This window comes from Mercenaria mercenaria, chromosome 15 (genome assembly GCF_021730395.1).
Source record: "Mercenaria mercenaria strain notata chromosome 15, MADL_Memer_1, whole genome shotgun sequence".
NCBI lineage: Eukaryota > Metazoa > Mollusca > Bivalvia > Venerida > Veneridae > Mercenaria > Mercenaria mercenaria.
Window position 1 is genome coordinate 17,228,312 of NC_069375.1, and position 18,175 is coordinate 17,246,486.

The window sequence follows — 18,175 nt, forward strand, 5'->3', positions numbered from 1 at the left end:
TGATTTCTAACATCACTGGCCATGTTTACAGCATAAAAAGTGCAGTTTGGCAACTTTTTGTTAAAATGTTGAAAACAAAATTATCCAAGGCCATAAAAACATTTAGCGGCGGGCCAAAAATTTAGGGTAGGTCGGGATACCGGAAACAAACAATTTTTTTACGCCTCAGTGAAAAACTTAAATCTTTAAAACATACAGATGAATAAAGTGCATCCGTTACAAGAGTCTAGAACAAAAGCCGTGGTCCTTAAGAGACGCAAATAGATTAGTTGTAAAATTAAAGCATATTTTCTGCTGTCAGAAAGAGCTACGTTTAATCAGAAGCAAATAGATGGAACTTGTAAGAACTGTGAAATAGAAATTGAAAAAAATGGAACATTTCATATTCCATTCCATTTCATGTTCCGATGTCCAGTGCTCTCCCCGATGTGAGATCCTGTTAGCATTCTGTTCGACTTGATCCACGAATTTGAAAATGTTGGTGTTACATGATGGGACCAGTTGTCACAGCCAGAACAAACTAAATTAATCATTGACTGTACACATCTCTGTCAGGATCTAAAAAGAAGAAACTCAATGCTACATACGCTAGAAAAAGTAGAATTCCAGTGCAGAAGGCTCTTGTTTAACCTTCAATATTTATCCAGCGATATTTGACTGCAATCACGCAAGCAGAAAATAACAAGTGAATGAAGTATTGCCATGCAGTACAAAGTCCTCTGTTGAAATGCATCTAATTTTCTCTACTGCAGCATAATGAACTGATATCTGTCAATGATGTATAAATAATGTTGTACTACATCAAAGAGCTATAAAAATAAACTTCTTTGACTACATGTATATATACTATACTATAACATAACAACTGAATTAAAATTTGCATATATAAAAAAAAACCTACAGTTGTTTTCATATAGAATTTTTCGGCCGATTATAAAAGTTGTTTTATAAGTTAATCCTAAAAATATATAATCTATTTATAGTATCAACAAAGGGAGATAGTTCTAAAAAAGGTTGTCTCGTGGTGGTGAACATGCCAAGTTACATCAAAATCCCTCCATGCATGAAGAAGAAATGCTCCAGACAGGGTCATTCCTGAATTTGACCTTTGATCTCCAAGTGTGACCTTGACCTTTAAGCTAGGCTTCTAGTTGTTGGGCATGACATGTGGCCTCATCATGGGGAACATTTATGCCAAGTCATAATGTAATACCTTGATGCATGACAGAGTTCTGGACCGGACAGGAAAAAAAACTACTGACCCTTGACCTCCAATTGTGACCTTGACCTTTAAGCTAGGGGTCCGGGTTTTGTGCGTGACACGTCGTCTCATCATGGGGAATATTTGTGCCAAGTGATATAAAAATCCCTTCATAAATGAGTTATGGACTGGACAGGAAAAAATCCCCATTGACCTTTGACCCGCAGTTGTAACATTGACCTTTGAGCGAGGGGTCCGAGTTTAGCGCATGACAATTCGTCTCATCATGGGGAACAATTGTGCCAAGTGGTATTAAAATCCTTGATGAATAACAGAGTGTATGTAACGGACACGAAACAGACCCTGTTCATGCCAGTTTAACATTTGAATGCCAAGTGTGACCTTGACCTTTGTGCTAGGGGTCTAAAAGTTATGCATGACACATCGTCTGATTATGAGGTATATTTGTGCCAAGTAATATTAAAATCCGGTATGACTGAATAGCGAAATCTAGTAGATTTCGCGAAATCTAATCAAATTAGCGAAATCTAGACATAAAATGTTAACTAATGAATATTTTTTAAAATCCCTTTAAGCTTTTGTTAAAAGTGTAAATCTACGTTTGCATGCCAATTTTCAAGAAAAAATATTTATATTTAGGGTGGTTTTGAAGCGAAAAACGTATACGGGTCTAGATTTCGCCCGATTCTACATGCGCGGAAATCTCAAGTGTCAGGCAAAATCAAGATAAAAAAATCTAAAGTGATGAATTTGATTTCTAAATCTTTTTAGGTTTTTATTAAGAATATATTTATAAGTTTGCATGTCAATTTTCAAGAAAAAATATTTATATATAAGGTGGTTTTGAAACGAAAAACGTATACGGGTGATGATTTCGCCAGAGTTTATTTGGGCAGAAATTTCAAGTGGCAGGCAAAATCTAGACATAAAATTTAAACTAATGAATATTTTTAAAAATCATTTTAAGCTTTTATTAAAAATGTAAATTTACGTGTGCATGTCAATTTTCAAGAAAAAATATTTATTTTTAGCGTTTTTTTTTTTAAGCGAAAACGTATACTGGTCTAGATTTCGCCCGATTCTACATGTGCGGAAATCTCAAGTGTCGGGCAAAATCAAGATATAAAATCTAAAGTGATGAATTTTCTTTCTAAATCTTTTTAGGTTTTTATTAAGAATATATTTATAAGTTTGCATGTCATTTTTCAAGAAAAAATATTTATATATAAGGTGGTTTTGAAACGAAAAACGTATACGGGTGATGATTTCGCCAGAGTTTATATGCGCAGAAATTTCAAGTTTAATTTAGTTTAAACATATTTATTCCATATATATGTACATATAGTTACATAAGCATATATTACATCTGTATGGACAGGATTAGAACGAAAGACAATGTCTTATAGAGTTCTTCTCCTATGTCTTGTATATTTGTACTTTATTATTTCTACTGCCCTGAGCTTTAAGATTAACGAAATATGGAATATCTGATTGAGAAAAAAATGAAAATGACCAAAACTCTAACGAAAGAAATTCTTTGCAAAATGTATGAAAGTGACTGAAAGTGGAAAGGAAAGAAAGGAAGAAAAGAGGAAGGGAAAAGCAATGCCTCATTTCCGGTGAGTTGGATATGTTTGAATCAGTTGAGAAATCTCTTGCTGCTTGATATATAAGATTGTACTAATGTAAAAATGAGAGAATTATCTTGATCTGAAAGAGCTGGGTCCCCAAATAATAGTGTATCCAGGTTAATATTAAAATTTTGAAGACTGCCAAGCAGAATTGTACGAATGTCATTATAAAACCTGCAGTCGAAGAAAAAGTGAAAGTTTGTCTCAATTTTACCACAGTTGCACAAAGGTGTAGGGGATACGTTTTTCAGAAACAGATGATAGTTGAGAGAACTACATTTTGTACGAAGGCGTGTGTGAAGGACCTGAAGTCTTCTAGTACCTACATAGAAAATTTCAAGTGGAAGGCAAAATCAAGACATAAAATTGAAAGTGATGGATATTTTTTGAAAATCATTTAAAGGTTTTATTCAAAATAAATTTCTACGTGTGCATGTCTATTTTCAGGAAAAAATATTTATATTTAGTATGATTAATAACATATAATGATGTTGATTTCGCCCGATTTTATATGCGCTGAAATCTCAACTGAGAGGCAAAATCAAATCCTAAAATTTTAAGGAATGAGAGTTTTTAAAAAAAAATCCTTGTGAGCTTTTATTAGGAATATATTTCTACGTGTTCATTTTAAGTTTCAAGAAATAATAATAATTAGTGTGGCTTTGAAAAGAAAGCCTATGAATTTGCCTGATTCTATATGCGCAAAACTCTCAAGTGTCAGACAGAATCGAGACATGTATTTTTAGGTAATGAATATTTTAAACCTCCTTTTGAGCTTTTATTCGGAGTGTATTTCTACCTGTCCAAGTCAAATTTAAAGAAAAAATATTAATATTTAGCATGGTTTTTCATTAACACATTTTCCATATGAAAACGTCTTTCTAAGAATTAAATTGAAGTTAAATGTTTAGGATATGGCCCATTTTCTTAATGTCATTCATATATGCATTCTTTCTCCAATCATTGTTGAATACAATCTCTTTCAGGTATTAAAAAATTTAGATGATGATTGATAAATATGACACGTGCAAACATAATTATATTCTCAATAACGGCTCAACACTATTTTAATAAATAATACAAACTTTTAATTTTTCGAGTTGATTTTTTTTCTTTCGCGCAGAATAGGACGAAATCAACACTCGCACAGGATTATTCTTTTCAGAACCTTGCTAAATATAAATATTTTTTCTTGAAAACTGACATGCACACGTAGAAATGTATTCTTAATAAAAGCTTAAAAGGATTTTAAAAAGTATTCATCACTTTAGATTTAATGTCTTAATTTGCCTGTCACTTGAGATTTCTTGAAAATTGACATGCAAATGTATATTTTTACTCCTGATAAAAGCTTAATAGGATTTTAAAAATTATTCACTACTTTAAATTTTATGACTTGATTTTGAATCAACATCAGTATATGTTATTAATCATACTAAATATAAATACTTTTTCCTGAAAATAGACATGCACACGTAGAAATTTATTCTGAATAAAACCTTTAAATGATTTTCAAAAATTATCCATCACTTTCAATTTTATGTCTTGATTTTGCCTGCCACTTGAAATTTCTGCGCATATAAACTCTGGCGAAATCATCACCCGTATACGTTTTTCGTTTCAAAACCACCTTATATATAAATATTTTTTCTTGAAAAATGACATGCAAACTTATAAATATATTCTTAATAAAAACCTAAAAAGATTTAGAAAGAAAATTCATCACTTTAGATTTTATATCTTGATTTTGCCCGGCACTTGAGATTTCCGCACATGTAGAATCGGGCGAAATCTAGACCAGTATACGTTTTCGCTTCAAAAAAAAACGCTAAATATAAATATGTTTTCTTGAAAATTGACATACACACGTAAATTTACATTTTTAATAAAAGCTTAAAATGATTTCTAAAAATATTCATAAGTTTAAATTTTATGTCTAGGTTTCGCTAATTTGATTAGATTTCACGAAATCTACTAGATTTCGCTATTCAGTCATACCCATTAAAATCCCTTCATGGATGGCAGAGTTGCGGACCGGACAGGGAAAAAGCCCTGTTGGCCTTTGACCTCCAATTTTGACATTGACCTTTGAGCTAAGGGTCGGGGTTTGTGCATGACACGTCGTCTCATCATGGGGAACATTTGTGCCAAGTAATATTGAAATCCCTTTGTATGATAAATATCGTAGACGGGAATTCCATTTACGGTACGGGAACGATACGGGGATTAGGAACAACCACCAGCGCTTGCTAATTGTGTGCGTCTAAAAATGCAGATGACAAAGAAAAAATCAATTTTATATTTTCATTTTAAAATTTAATACCTTGGTCTGTAGATAAACAGCTGTCGGCAAACACATGTTCTTTTCACGGTACATCGTGTTTGCTGCAGTGTCTTTTCACAAAGAAGAGCAAATCGATAATAAATTAAATCGATCTAAAACATGTTTCCGCGACATCAGTTCAAGCTGTCGTTGTTTTATTTAAGAAAGAGAAACTAGTGCGCTATTTCTTCAAAAATTCATGAAGGATAAATACATAATCAGGTAAATTTACTGCCTTAATATGTGGAGGTCCTTGCAAGTTTATCAAGTCTTAGTTTGATGTATGGAAGTGGCTATTCTTATGGCTCTCCCGTAAGAATAGTGAAAAGCCCGCAGACGTCTATTCCTACGGGAGTTTTCTGTTACAATACATTGTTCTGAAGTTATTCAACTGATATATTTTTAAACGATTTCAGAAATGACATGTAATCACATTTGGTCATTGTGTTACATAATGAACTTCCGCTTCCGGTCTAGTATGGCGGAAAAATAATAGCTCTCGGAATATTTTAAGAAAATCCAGTTAAATCCTTGGATGTAGTGAAAAATATGAAGGGATACTTGGCGGTTTAGTGCACATAGTGTTACTGCGTACTTTTGCAAAAAAAGTTTATTAGATTATTTTCGAATATTGAGGAAAATGGCTTGTACAGACACCGCCTCGTCGGGCAAACCATCGTGTAGAGATTGTGATTTAACTTTCACTATGAAAAGCAGGGGATTACAGTGTAGTTTTTGTGAAAATTCATATTGCTTGAAGTGTTCAAAGTTAAAAGCTAGTCTTTTTAATGAAATTGGTAAAGATGAATCTGTATTCTTTAGCTGTACTCATTGTAGGATTGCTATGCCTTCACTGTCCAAAGTGCTTGCTAAGATTTCATCGTTTGAAGAAAGATTTGAGAAAATTGAGAGAAGTTTGGATACTTTGACCAAGCATGGAGATTCTTTGACCAAGAATGGAGATTCTCAAAGCAGTACTAGTGATAGGATTAGGGAAATTATACAGGAAGAAAAACAAGAGGAACATGAAAGGGAGGTGAGAAAATTGAACATTATTATACATTCTCTTGCCGAATGTGACGATGATAAGAAGGAAGTGGATCAGATTTTAAATGGAACTTTGAATTTAAATCTGGAATTTGAAAATGTGATCAGAATGGGGAAAACTGCAACAAATCACAGGAAGCCAAGACCCTTGCGTTTCACTGTAAAGGATGTGGATTTGAAACACAAAATACTCGGGACCTCAAGGCTCTTGAAAAATCATGATAAGTATTCTTCAGTAGTATTTCTCACACCCGATCTTACACCGAGGCAACGTGAAATAGCTTTTAAATTACGTGAGGAGAAACGTAGAAGAGAAGCAGCGGGTGAGTCAAATCTAGTAATTCGTAAAGGTCGGATTGTCCAACAGGACAATGATAGAAGGATGGGTGATCATGGTTACAATGTAGCACAGCGCCGTCATAATCCATCTATGCTCCACTCCACTCCGCGAGGCAGTGGTGGGGCTTTTCACTAGAAACGCTTGCATAGTTAAAGACTGAACATGTACATATGTTAACAGTTTACAGTTAAATCAAAGTTCAAGTTTTAACAGTTCAAATGTTAGTGCACCAAATAAGGGGGCAAATGTTCTTTTTGACTCTTGTTCTACATTTTTGTATTCTGGAGATGATACAAATGACAGTTTTGTTACGGTGGGTGAAAATTCTACAGTTTTATATTCTGAACAGCATTCAGATTTTATTTCAGACTTTAGTTTGGGTGGTCAGTCAGATCTTTTTTCAGATTTAAATTCGAGTGGTAACTTGGGTAGTTCAATGTTGGCAAAAAGCCGGTCAATATGAGTATTGACCGGGCCGGCGGTCAATACTGGTTAAAACCAGTCAATACTGGTCAATACCGGTCAATACTGGTCGATTCAATACTTTGGTCACTCTTGGGTGGTCAATACTGGTTTATTCAACACTTTTACATAATGCACATTCACAGATTAGAACAAGCTGTAACAGTAATGTAAAAATTATAAAGCAGTCTGAATAATATAAAATTTTGTTTGTTAAAAAGTATAGTGGATTAGTGGTCAATACTGGTCGATTCAGTTTTGGTCCTTGGCAATGTGTCCTGGTCAGGCTCAGTTCTGGACAATATACTTAGACTGCTCAGTGGTCAATACTAGTTTGTTAAATGCTTTTATCACCTTAAAGTATAGCCTTTATTTTGAATTAATTAAAAAAAATATTACTATTTATAAATTACACTCATTGAAATGGATAGTACTGGTCAATTCAAATTTTGGTCCTACACAGTATCCCTGATCAATACATATATTGGTCAATACTAGTCATTTGAATACTTTGATTGCATAAATGATTTTTTTCAGATAAAGTTACTATGTTCATTAATACAGTGGGATTATTGATCATGACAGTTAATTAGTGACTAGATAGATAGGCCTGCAACATATAATCTGTTGTATATTGTAAGACCAGGTGTCAATTAGGCAATATGACACTTGCTATCAAAACACAATTAAACCACTTCAATGAAAGGGTCCAGTTGTAGGCAGCAATTTTTCATTGAATTAAATACCAGTAAAAATAATTAGATTTATCACATGTGAATCAGACAGTTGATGAAATACTTTCTACAAATGAAGTTCAGTTAAGTTAGCAGACTAATGACCAGTATCAACCAGTGCTGACAAACTGACCACTTCTGACTAATTTGGGAGTATTAATTTGGTTGCTTGAACTAGATATAATGCATGCAAATACCTTCATCAAACTCCAAATGCTCTTAACAGTCATTATTTAAATTGTTCATAAAGTCTGCAAAATATCTTAACAGTCAGTATTTACTAATTGACCACTATTGACCAATCGACCAGTATTGACCACTTCAGGGAGTATTGACCGGGGCGGTTTTAACCGGTTAAAACCACTGGTTAAAACCGGGGGCGGTTTTAACCGCCCAACATTGGGGTAGTTTGAATGGAAATTCTTCTAATTCATTTGAATTTAGCAGCACACAGAGAAATGGACTCGGTCTGTATTATACGAATGCAGATAATCTGTTAAATAAATTTGATGAACTGGAAATATTGGTTTCCTTGAATAATTTTGACATTGTTGTGGTAACCGAGGTTTTCCCGAAAAATGTAAAACCAACTATCATTGACTATCATGAATATGCCTTGAAAAATTATCAATGTTTCATTTCGAATGTTCACGAGAGTAGTCGTGGAGTGGTAATTTATATCAAAGACAGTATCCCTGCTGAGTATTGCAAGGTTCTGCAAGGAAATGATTTTTCTGAATCAGTATGGTGTGTAGTAAGAATGTCAAATTCACAAAAACTGCTTTTAGGGGGAATTTACAAGTCTCCGTCTTCTGATATTGAAAATCATCGGAAACTGAACATGTTATTAAATCGGGTATCTTCATTGAAATATGATCATTTAGTAATTGCAGGAGATTTTAACTTTCCAGAGATAGACTGGAGCACGTGGTCTGTAAATAGAACTGAAACACATCCGGCATTCTTATTTGTAGAATGTTTGAGGGACAATTTTCTTGTGCAGCATGTAAATTCATATACAAGGTATAGGGAGGGTCAAGACCCCAGTTGTTTGGACTTAATATTAACTGACAGTATGACAAATATTGATAAAATAAAAACAATTGGTAATTTAGGTGCCTCTGATCATGTGGGTATTGTTTTTGAATTCCTCAGCCCTGTTGAAGAAAATTGTGAAAAAGTTCCCAGACCTAAATTTTACAAAGGAAATTATGATGATATAAGAAATTACTTGGAAAAAGTCTCGTGGGAAGCTATTAATGATTTGGATGTTCAAGAAGCATGGAATTTCATGTTGAATCATATAAGACACTGTATAGAAACTTATATACCAAAAACTTGTGACAGTAAATCAAAATTTAAGAAGCCAAAGTGGATGGACTCATATTGTGTTAGGAAAGTAAAAAAGAAGTATCATGCATGGAAATGTTTCACGTTTAGCCATAGTTACCGGGACTATCAGGAATTTTGCAAACACCGAAATCTTGTGACAAGTGCTATACGTTTTGCTAAAAAGAAATATCAAAAAGGAGTAGCTGAAAATTCTAAAACTTCTCCTATTTTAAAGTCCTTTTGGAGCTTTGTATGGTCTGAAACCAAAAGCAAGGATGGGATTGCAGATTTAGTAGATGAAAATGGTAACATTGTAACAGAAAATATTGGGAAAGCAAATACACTAAATAACTTTTTTGCATCAGTTTTTACGGAGGAAGGGCAAGCTGATTTACCAGATTTTGAGGAGAAAATTGATAGAGATAGTTTTATTTCTGATATTGTAATTTCGCCTGAGAGCGTGCTCAAACATTTGAAAAATTTGAATGTATCAAAGGCTTGTGGCCCAGATGATTGTCACCCTATGTTTTTAAGACAATGCAGGCCTTTTTTTATGCTGATTTTAGGGCCGAAATTCGGCCCCATTCCCCAATCTAAAAAGTATACTTTTTTCCCCCACCTTGGCCAAAAATTCCCCATGCAAAAAAAAAATGAAATTAGTTTTGATTTTCAGTCCTGATTTTAACAACTTTTCAGCAAATATATTCCTCCAAACAATGATTTCGCGACGTAAATTTCCCCTCCAAAAGGGACCTGGTACCCTTCCCCAAATTTACAAAAAAAGGGCTGCAATGTGCAGAACAGTTGTATAAACCTTTAAGTAAAATTTTCCAAAAATCTGTATCTACAGGGGTGTTACCTGAAGACTGGAAGGTTGCAAATGTTACTTGCATTTTTAAGAAGGGAGATAAATCTTCACCAGGAAATTATAGACCCGTTTCTTTAACTTCAATTGTTTGTAAAACTCTTGAAAAGCTTATAAGACAAGTAATACTAAATCATCTGACAGAACACAATCTGATATCTGATTGTCAGTTTGGCTTTAGGAAAAATCGTAATACTATTTTACAACTGTTAGCTGTACTTGAAGATTGGACGAAGGCTGTAGATAATGATATTCAGGTTGACACAATATACTTAGACTTTCGAAAGGCTTTTGACAGTGTTCCCCATCGTCGTTTACTTCAAAAGGTGGAAGCTTATGGTATAACTGGTAACATTTTGAACTGGCTTAAAAGTTTTTTAAATGGTCGAAGACAACGAGTAGTATTAAATGGACATAAATCAAATTGGAACTCAGTGGTATCTGGTATTCCTCAGGGATCCATATTAGGGCCAATTTTGTTTATTATTTTTGTGAATGATCTGCCAGATGTAGTTGGTTCTGTATGCAAGATGTTCGCAGATGACTGTAAATTATATCGTAACATCACGTCAAGGCAAGATCAGCTAGACCTGCAAGATGATATCGCACATTTATGTGACTGGAGTAAGGACTGGTTGTTAAAGTTCAATATACAAAAATGTAAAGTTGTTTCATACGGAAATGAAAAAATCCGAAAAGACTATACTATGCCTGATGCAACTGGAGTAGAGCATAAACTGACAAGAGATAACTCTGAGAAGGATAATGGGAGTATTGTTTACTAGTAAACTGAACTTTGAGCAACATATAAGCAGTTTAGTGAATAAAGGGAATAAAATACTTGGTCTTATGAAAAGGAAATTTACGTACATGGATAAATCATTGTTTTTGACATTGTATAAGGCATTAGTTCGCTCCCATATCGATTATGGTAACTTAGTGTATTATCCAGTTACGAAAAAATGTAAACAGCTGGTTGAAAATCTACAAAGACGGGCTACAGCACTAGTTCCTGAAATTAGACATCTTTCTTATTGTGAGAGGTTAAAGGAATTAAATCTTCCTTCTTTAGACTATCGTAGAAGTAGATATGATATGATCCAGGTATTTAAAATAATACACAAGATAGATGATGTAAACATGAACACTTTCTTCAGTTTTGCTGGAAATAGCGGTACAAGAGGTCATAATTTGAAACTCTACAAACCAAAAGCCAAAAAATCATTACGGTTAAACTCCTTTGGACATCGCACTATAACAGTATGGAATAACTTACCAGAGGAATTAGTCAACCATGACACTGTAACTTCATTCAAATCAAAACTGGACAAATACTGGATATCTAAACGATATGATGTTTCTCAAGTATATTAGGTCTAGACTAGACCGGAGGCAGAGAACAGTTTTTATGAGGTATTTCAAGGGGACTTATTTTAATTAAAGGGCTATGGAGTGTCCCCAGAAGACAAAAGGTAGACAAAAGGTAGGTATATGAAATATCAGGTCTGAAGTGAGGCACACATGTCATGCTGATGTGTGGAAAACATGTTTAGAGTGGTAAGGGATTTATACTGTTGTGAAAATGTTGCATGTATATACACAAAACGTAAATCAATAATTCTCCAACTGGTTCAGTTGAAAAAACTTGGTCAATATTTTTAGTGTTTCAATATTATAACGTATGTATTTTCATCTACATCTGTACAACCAACAATAAATTGTTTTCCGATTTATTTGGAAGACACATTTTAGTTAAAAAAGTATTTACACTTACGATAAATTCGTTGTATCAGAATTGTTTGTTTATGTAATAAATGGAACCAATAAAATGTAATAATATGTGTAATACTACTACTAGGGGAAATCACTTCTATTTTTTGTCTTCTCTGGATTTCCTTACCGGAAAAGTAAAGAAGCTAGGTGAAATTATATCAGTCAAATGAATTCAGTATGATGTGTAATGCAAAACTGCCGTGCAGACTTTTCATAATTCGTACGGGAGAGCTGTAGGGATAGATACCTGTGGGCTTTTCACTATTCTTATGGGAGAGCCGTAAGAATAGCCTGCGAGGCTATTCCTACAGGACCGTAAGAATAGCCACTTCCTTGATGTATATATTTACAAATTATCTCTTTATAACCTGATTACTCTATAGGTAAGTATTACTTTACAGATTTTTCCATCTTTTGATCAACGGTAAAGGTAAGCTTTATTTAACGTTGCAAACTAGGTATCCAGTAACAAATACTTACCTGTGCTTGTTTTACCTCCTGGTACTGCCCTTTCAATGCTGAGTGCCAAGCAAGGGAGCTACTGGTACCATTTTTCACGTCTTTGGTATGATGCGGCCATGGATCGAACCCCAGACCTCCCGCACTCAAAAAAACAAAAGATTGTGTGTTATTATGTGTTTGAAAGCAGCTAAAATTATACTAATACATATATTTGACAAAAAAATGCATGCAGCTTGCATTTAAAAAATTCATTAATAATATGCATGAATAAAACAGGGATCACTTTTGGTTGAGATTTCGCCATATTCTCGCATTTTTTTTTTTTTTTTTTTTTTTTTAAATCACATCAATTTTGCTCAATTGTGATTAAAAATTGTATCCATGTGACCGTGGATCTTTCACGGAAATTGCGACTTTTCGCTGCAATGCTGACTTGCCATTACTTGCTGATTGTATTACTACAGTTTTTAGGCACCTGAATTTCACTTTTGTCTTCATAGTGTCCATTGATAATGATTATCAGGCAAAAATCACCCATTTTCGCAGTGTCAGTAGCCACCAAAGAAGAAATTGAAGCGTTTGGCAGGCAAAACTTTGCTTCCTTTTGCTCGGACGAGTAGTGGTGAGAATAAGAAGGTGGAGAAACCCCTTGTGAAGTACCTTAATGAATAAAACCAAAAAAAACGCTGAACGCCCGAAATTCCATATGAAATGTTTGTAGTCGAGGGTGAGGGTAGTGTCATTATGAGTTTGACTTCAAAGCTGTTCTGGCCTAATGGAAATGTATCAGATCCAGAAAGATTAAAATATAACTGAACTTCCACTTGGACATGGCAGCTTTGAAGTAAAAGCTTGAAGTTAATCCCTTTCATTAAGGAAGAATGCATGTGGACCCTGCACTTGGCTACAGCTTTCCTCACCTATTTAGGCACAGAATTTTGAGCAATGTTAAAAGTGTCTCTGGAAGGAACTGTTCTGTTTATTTACAAAGATAAATTGTTCTTACAAATCAACAGATGTTTTCTTTTCAGTGTGATAAAGCTGTCCGCTGATGTAAAATCTCATTATAAAATAACTCCTATTCTTTTTGTCAAAATCTCATTGATTCAAGACAAATGGGAATTAGTTTCATAAAGGTATCTGCCAAAAGTGATCCCTGATAAAGAAGATTTTTTGTTACAATTACTATTTCCTATAAATGAACTATCTGTTAATAAGTACCATATTTCGTTTGATCTCAAATCATTGATGTAGGTAGAAGGTTAAATAGGTCATACCGGCTTGACTCATTTAATATTTTTTATTACCTCTGCATTTTTCAAAGAAAAAAAGGGGGACATAGTATACAGTGCATCCTTCAGTCCATCCTTCTGACCATCCGTCACTCTTTGTGTCTAATCCATAAATGATTTCTCATTTGACACTGGTCAGTACTGGTTTTTCCAGAAAGCAGACTCAAGAGTGGTTCAGATAAGCTGTAAGCTTTCATCACAATCAAGCTAAAACAAATTAGTATAAAACCAATCAATACATGGATTTTTATATGCCCATTTTAAAAAAATGGACGTATTATGTGATGGCGCATGCATCCGTCTGTCTGTCTGTCATAATTCGTGAAATTCTGTCCGGAACATAGCTTTATAACTATAAAAGCTTTTGACTTTAAACTTAGCATATAGGTAGATGGCAGGACTCCAAATAAAATGTATTAGCAGGGGTGTGGAATTCCTATGTCCAACTCGGGACTTTTTGCCAGCAGACAAGTGCATTTTTTCATTCCATTTTTCTGCAGACAAGCATCCATTTTCTGGTATAAATTACGCAAAAAACAAGAATAATTAAGTCACTTTGTTGCTTGAAGTTTATGGAAGTGAAAAAATAATCTTTTCTATGAAATCCATGTTATACCCACCGATGGCTCGATGATGCAGTTTTAGAAAAAACATAGACTAGCGTCTAAATTTAGAATCTATTTGCTCTTGGTTCCAATCTCGCATGATTTTGCACACAGTAAATCTACGAATATAAACCGGAAATGTTAACAGTTCTTGCAAAAACCTTTAGACAAATTCTCGCTGACAAAAACGGGAGTCAATGGTCAGGTAAAAACAAAAATCAAAAGCACAGAGAAATCGCGGATACAATTCGAAATGTGTCAGATCATTTCAAGAGTCTTGATTATCTAAATTCAGCTGGCTTCGCACGGGCAATGTTTCGGCATGGCATTTTTGTTATACTGAATGCGAATTCAGCCTTGTATATAGCAAAAAGTGTTGTTAGCTTTTTTGTCTCAGTTAAGTAATACACTATAATGTTTACTATGTTCCTACCTGTAGTTCATAAAAACACTTGCCCAACATAAAGAATATTTGGCAGTTTAATGTAGGCTTTGTTGAAAATTTGGACAAGTGAATTTTGACTGCGGGCAAGTGGACAAGTGAAAAATATTGCGATTCCATTCCCCTGATTAGCGTAAATTACGCTTTGAAATAATGCATATACGCATGTCTGATAATTTTTATGTGAATTAAAAGGTAAATGAACTTACAGAAACGCATGCAATGACTTTTTACCAGCGTAAACAAAATCTGAATTGTCTGGATGCTTAAAAAATACGTAGCAGAGAATGGTAGGCATTAATTTTCCCACAGTGAACATATACATATATATACACACATGCATTGAATGGTACACACTAAACCTAGGTTAAACTATATCATGAACTCAATGAGTGCATAAATCAAGGTCAAATCTGCCAATTATATTTTGTGTCTGTAAGAGCTACAGCTTTGAAACTTTGTACACTTGTTTATCATCATTAGATTACTGTGTATGCCAGAAACCATAGATCTGATATGAATTTTGTTAGATTTATGACCCTTTTGGTACATATGTAGCAGAATTACAGCATTAAATATTTTTCATACAAAAAAAAAAATCAAAGGCCTGAAGGGCCAGAGTCGGCTAATGATTGATGTACTGACAGTATAGTCTACCAGTTTCAGTTTGTTTTTAGTTTTTTTCTAAAAATTTCATAACACAGCTCGATATTTACCCAAAATATTATATCAGGATACGATTACACTTTTCTCCAGTTTCAACAATATATTTTACAAATTGTGATGATACGAAGACATTTAGCAGCAATTGGCAGTATCTGACATTGAAGTTTATGGTTAAATTACCTCTTATTTAAATATTTTCATAAAAAAGTTGTTTCGTTTCGTGAAAGCAGCCAAACATAGACGATCTACTTTCGATTTCAAAAACTACAAGAAAATACAATTTAATGTTTCGCCGATTTGTTTATTTCTCGAAAAATAAGAATTAAAATCATTTTTAATATCAGTAGCAACTAAACAAACCAGTAAGAGCTTCTTCTTCCGATAATTTATCTGTTTACTGACTGCAAAATTCAACCCACGCAAAGTTTATAGAAATCATATGATGCGTGTTTACGTTCAATGTGGGAGAGTTAAGGCTGATCGGCTATGTTACCTAACGCATCCAGACGATTCATATTTTGTTTTTAAAAAAGCATTGTGTGCTTTTCTGTAATTTTATATACGTTTTTATACGCTTAGAAATTATTAGACATGCGTATTTGCATTATTTCTATACATAATTTACGCTAATACTTATCTTATCTGGAGCCCTGTGGAACTATTTTTTGTCTTTCGCTGGATGTTACTCAAGCTTTGTAAGCCTGCGCAATTCTTAAAATGCACATTTATGCTTAATGAGTTACATTCGAGTATTGCACAATTACAAGTCATAAATATGACAGATTACATCGTATATTGGTTATAGGAAAGGGAATTGACACAACTTAACTTCATTCATGCAGTGAACTGTTTGAAGTTTGAGAAATCTAATGGAACTACATCCCTTCACGTGTTATTCGGTCCATTTAGAGAATCGCTGAACAGCAAGGACTCGTCAAAAGGCTTTCAGCCTTTAGCCGACTCAAAAATTGGGAGGTTTCAGTTTTGGGGATTTTTTTTTCATTTGGGGATTTTTTTTTCTAGGGGAAGATACCGAATATCGGCCTCAGTTTCTAAAGAAAAAAAACCTGCCATAACTTTGCCATCCATGTAGGGATTTTGAAATAACTTTTCATAAATGTTCTTCATAATGAGATGACATGTCATGTGCAAGACCCAGCTCGAAGGTCGAAGTTGCAGAGGTCAAAGGTTAACAGGGCCTGTTTCGTGTCCAGTCCATTATTAACTCTGCCATTTATCAAGGAATTTTAAAATTATTTGGCACAAATAGTTCCCATAGTGAGACAATGTGTTATGCCCAAGACCTAGAACATTTTTATCTACGTTTGTTTTTGTCTCAAAGGTCAAGGTCACAGGCACCCAAGTCAACTTATTTTGTTTTGGTACATGAAATTACCTCCCTTTTATATAATAAAGTATTGTCTAACATTGCTCATTTTGTGTGCCAGTTAAATAAAGAAGAGAAGTTCAAGCTCTGTATATTCCAGAACCAACAATGGTTGAATTGCTGACTGGTAAGAGAACATTATGACATCACATTCAAGACATTCAGTTCATTACTACTGAATAAATGTAGCTTAGCATAATTTTTATCAAAACATTTTAATGACAACAATCAATGCCTTCTTGTGGTTTGTCACCTAATTTACCACGGTTGGTCATTCAGATGTTTGAATATGGAACCACTAAGGCTTACACCCTTGTGATTCAATGCCTGCACATCTGAACCATGATTAATTAGATGACAAACCTCTCAAAGGCCTTGATTATTTGTTAAAAACGTGTTTTTATATCAGTTTTCCCACTAATTTGAAAATGAAATTATTTTTTAAGTACTGATGATATATATTGATAGATGTAAAAAGCTATTAACAATTGTAGAATTCAAAACCAGGCACAAGCTATAACTTAATGGTAATACTATATACTGTGTAGGTTACTGTAAATGCAGTATTAGGCCTAAAAAAAAAATATGTTTGTTTCCTGTAACCCGACCGACCGTAAGTTTTTACCGCCAACCGCAATTTTTTTATGGGCTGAAATTCGAGATTCTGATCATATCTTTATTGATTATAGGGATAATTTAGTTGCACCCGACCTCGTCGCTCATAGTCACGAACGTTCCTGGTTCTGTCGACATGAAACAACATGGCGAAAAGCCTGTTTGTCGGTAGACTCGAGGTTCCGGGTTTTCACCCGCGAAAATCGAAAAGTTTTCTTTGATGCATATCGAGTTCAAAAGTTCTGCCCCTAGTCAATCAAAATCTCGGTGAATTTCAATACTGTTCGCCGCCACAAGCGGAAGTATGGCAGTAGGCGGAGCGTCATATACTAATTAGCTACTGACAGATGTCAATCACGCCACGCGCCGACTGACACGTGGTTATCTCGCGGTTTGTATTTAGTACAATCTGACTAAAGTACATCTCCTATTACGCTACGCATAGGATCTGAGAACGACCTATTCATAGCCTCGTTCTGACGACCCTTTCGCTAGCCAATCAGAGCTTAACTTACAAAATTTAGCAAATTACCTGTAGCCTTGTCTTTTGATATTTACAATTCTTATGTCGGAATATGTCAGATAGCCGGTTAGCTCAGTCGGTAGGCCACTTGCTTAGTAATCGAGGGGTCCCGAGTTCGAGCCCTGGAATAACTGCACATTTTTCTTACTCTTTGACATTCTAACAAGTCATCTCATTGGTTAAAATAAAAATAGCAATGCTGGAAATCCAAAATATACAGAAGACGTATGTGAATGGGTCGTTCTCAGATCTTCGTTTAGAAGATCAAGTACTTCAGTCAGATTGTATTTAGTACTTCATTATGAAAAGTGTTTATTGATCAAGGTGTAAACGTTAATTGATAAACAATTCGTAGAAGAGCAGTCTATTATCATGTTTGTACCACTTGTTAAGGGGTCACGCTGTCGGTTGCACTTGAGCCATTTGCGACAAAAGATTAATTGTGGCCCCGAAA

The 18,175-nt window shown here is 34.4% G+C and overlaps 1 protein-coding gene across 1 annotated transcript in view; it reads left to right on the forward strand.

Annotated features, from left to right (window-relative positions):
- Positions 1 to 5,107: 5,107 nt before the first annotated feature.
- LOC123545555 (palmitoyltransferase ZDHHC23-B-like) overlaps positions 5,108 to 18,175 on the forward strand; it is a 31,426-nt gene continuing 18,358 nt past the window's right edge. Inside the window, exon 1 of the mRNA XM_053524660.1 lies at positions 5,108 to 5,398. Coding sequence (XP_053380635.1) covers positions 5,376 to 5,398 — 23 coding nt within the window. The 5' untranslated portion in view covers positions 5,108 to 5,375. The remainder of the gene's footprint in view (positions 5,399 to 18,175) is intronic.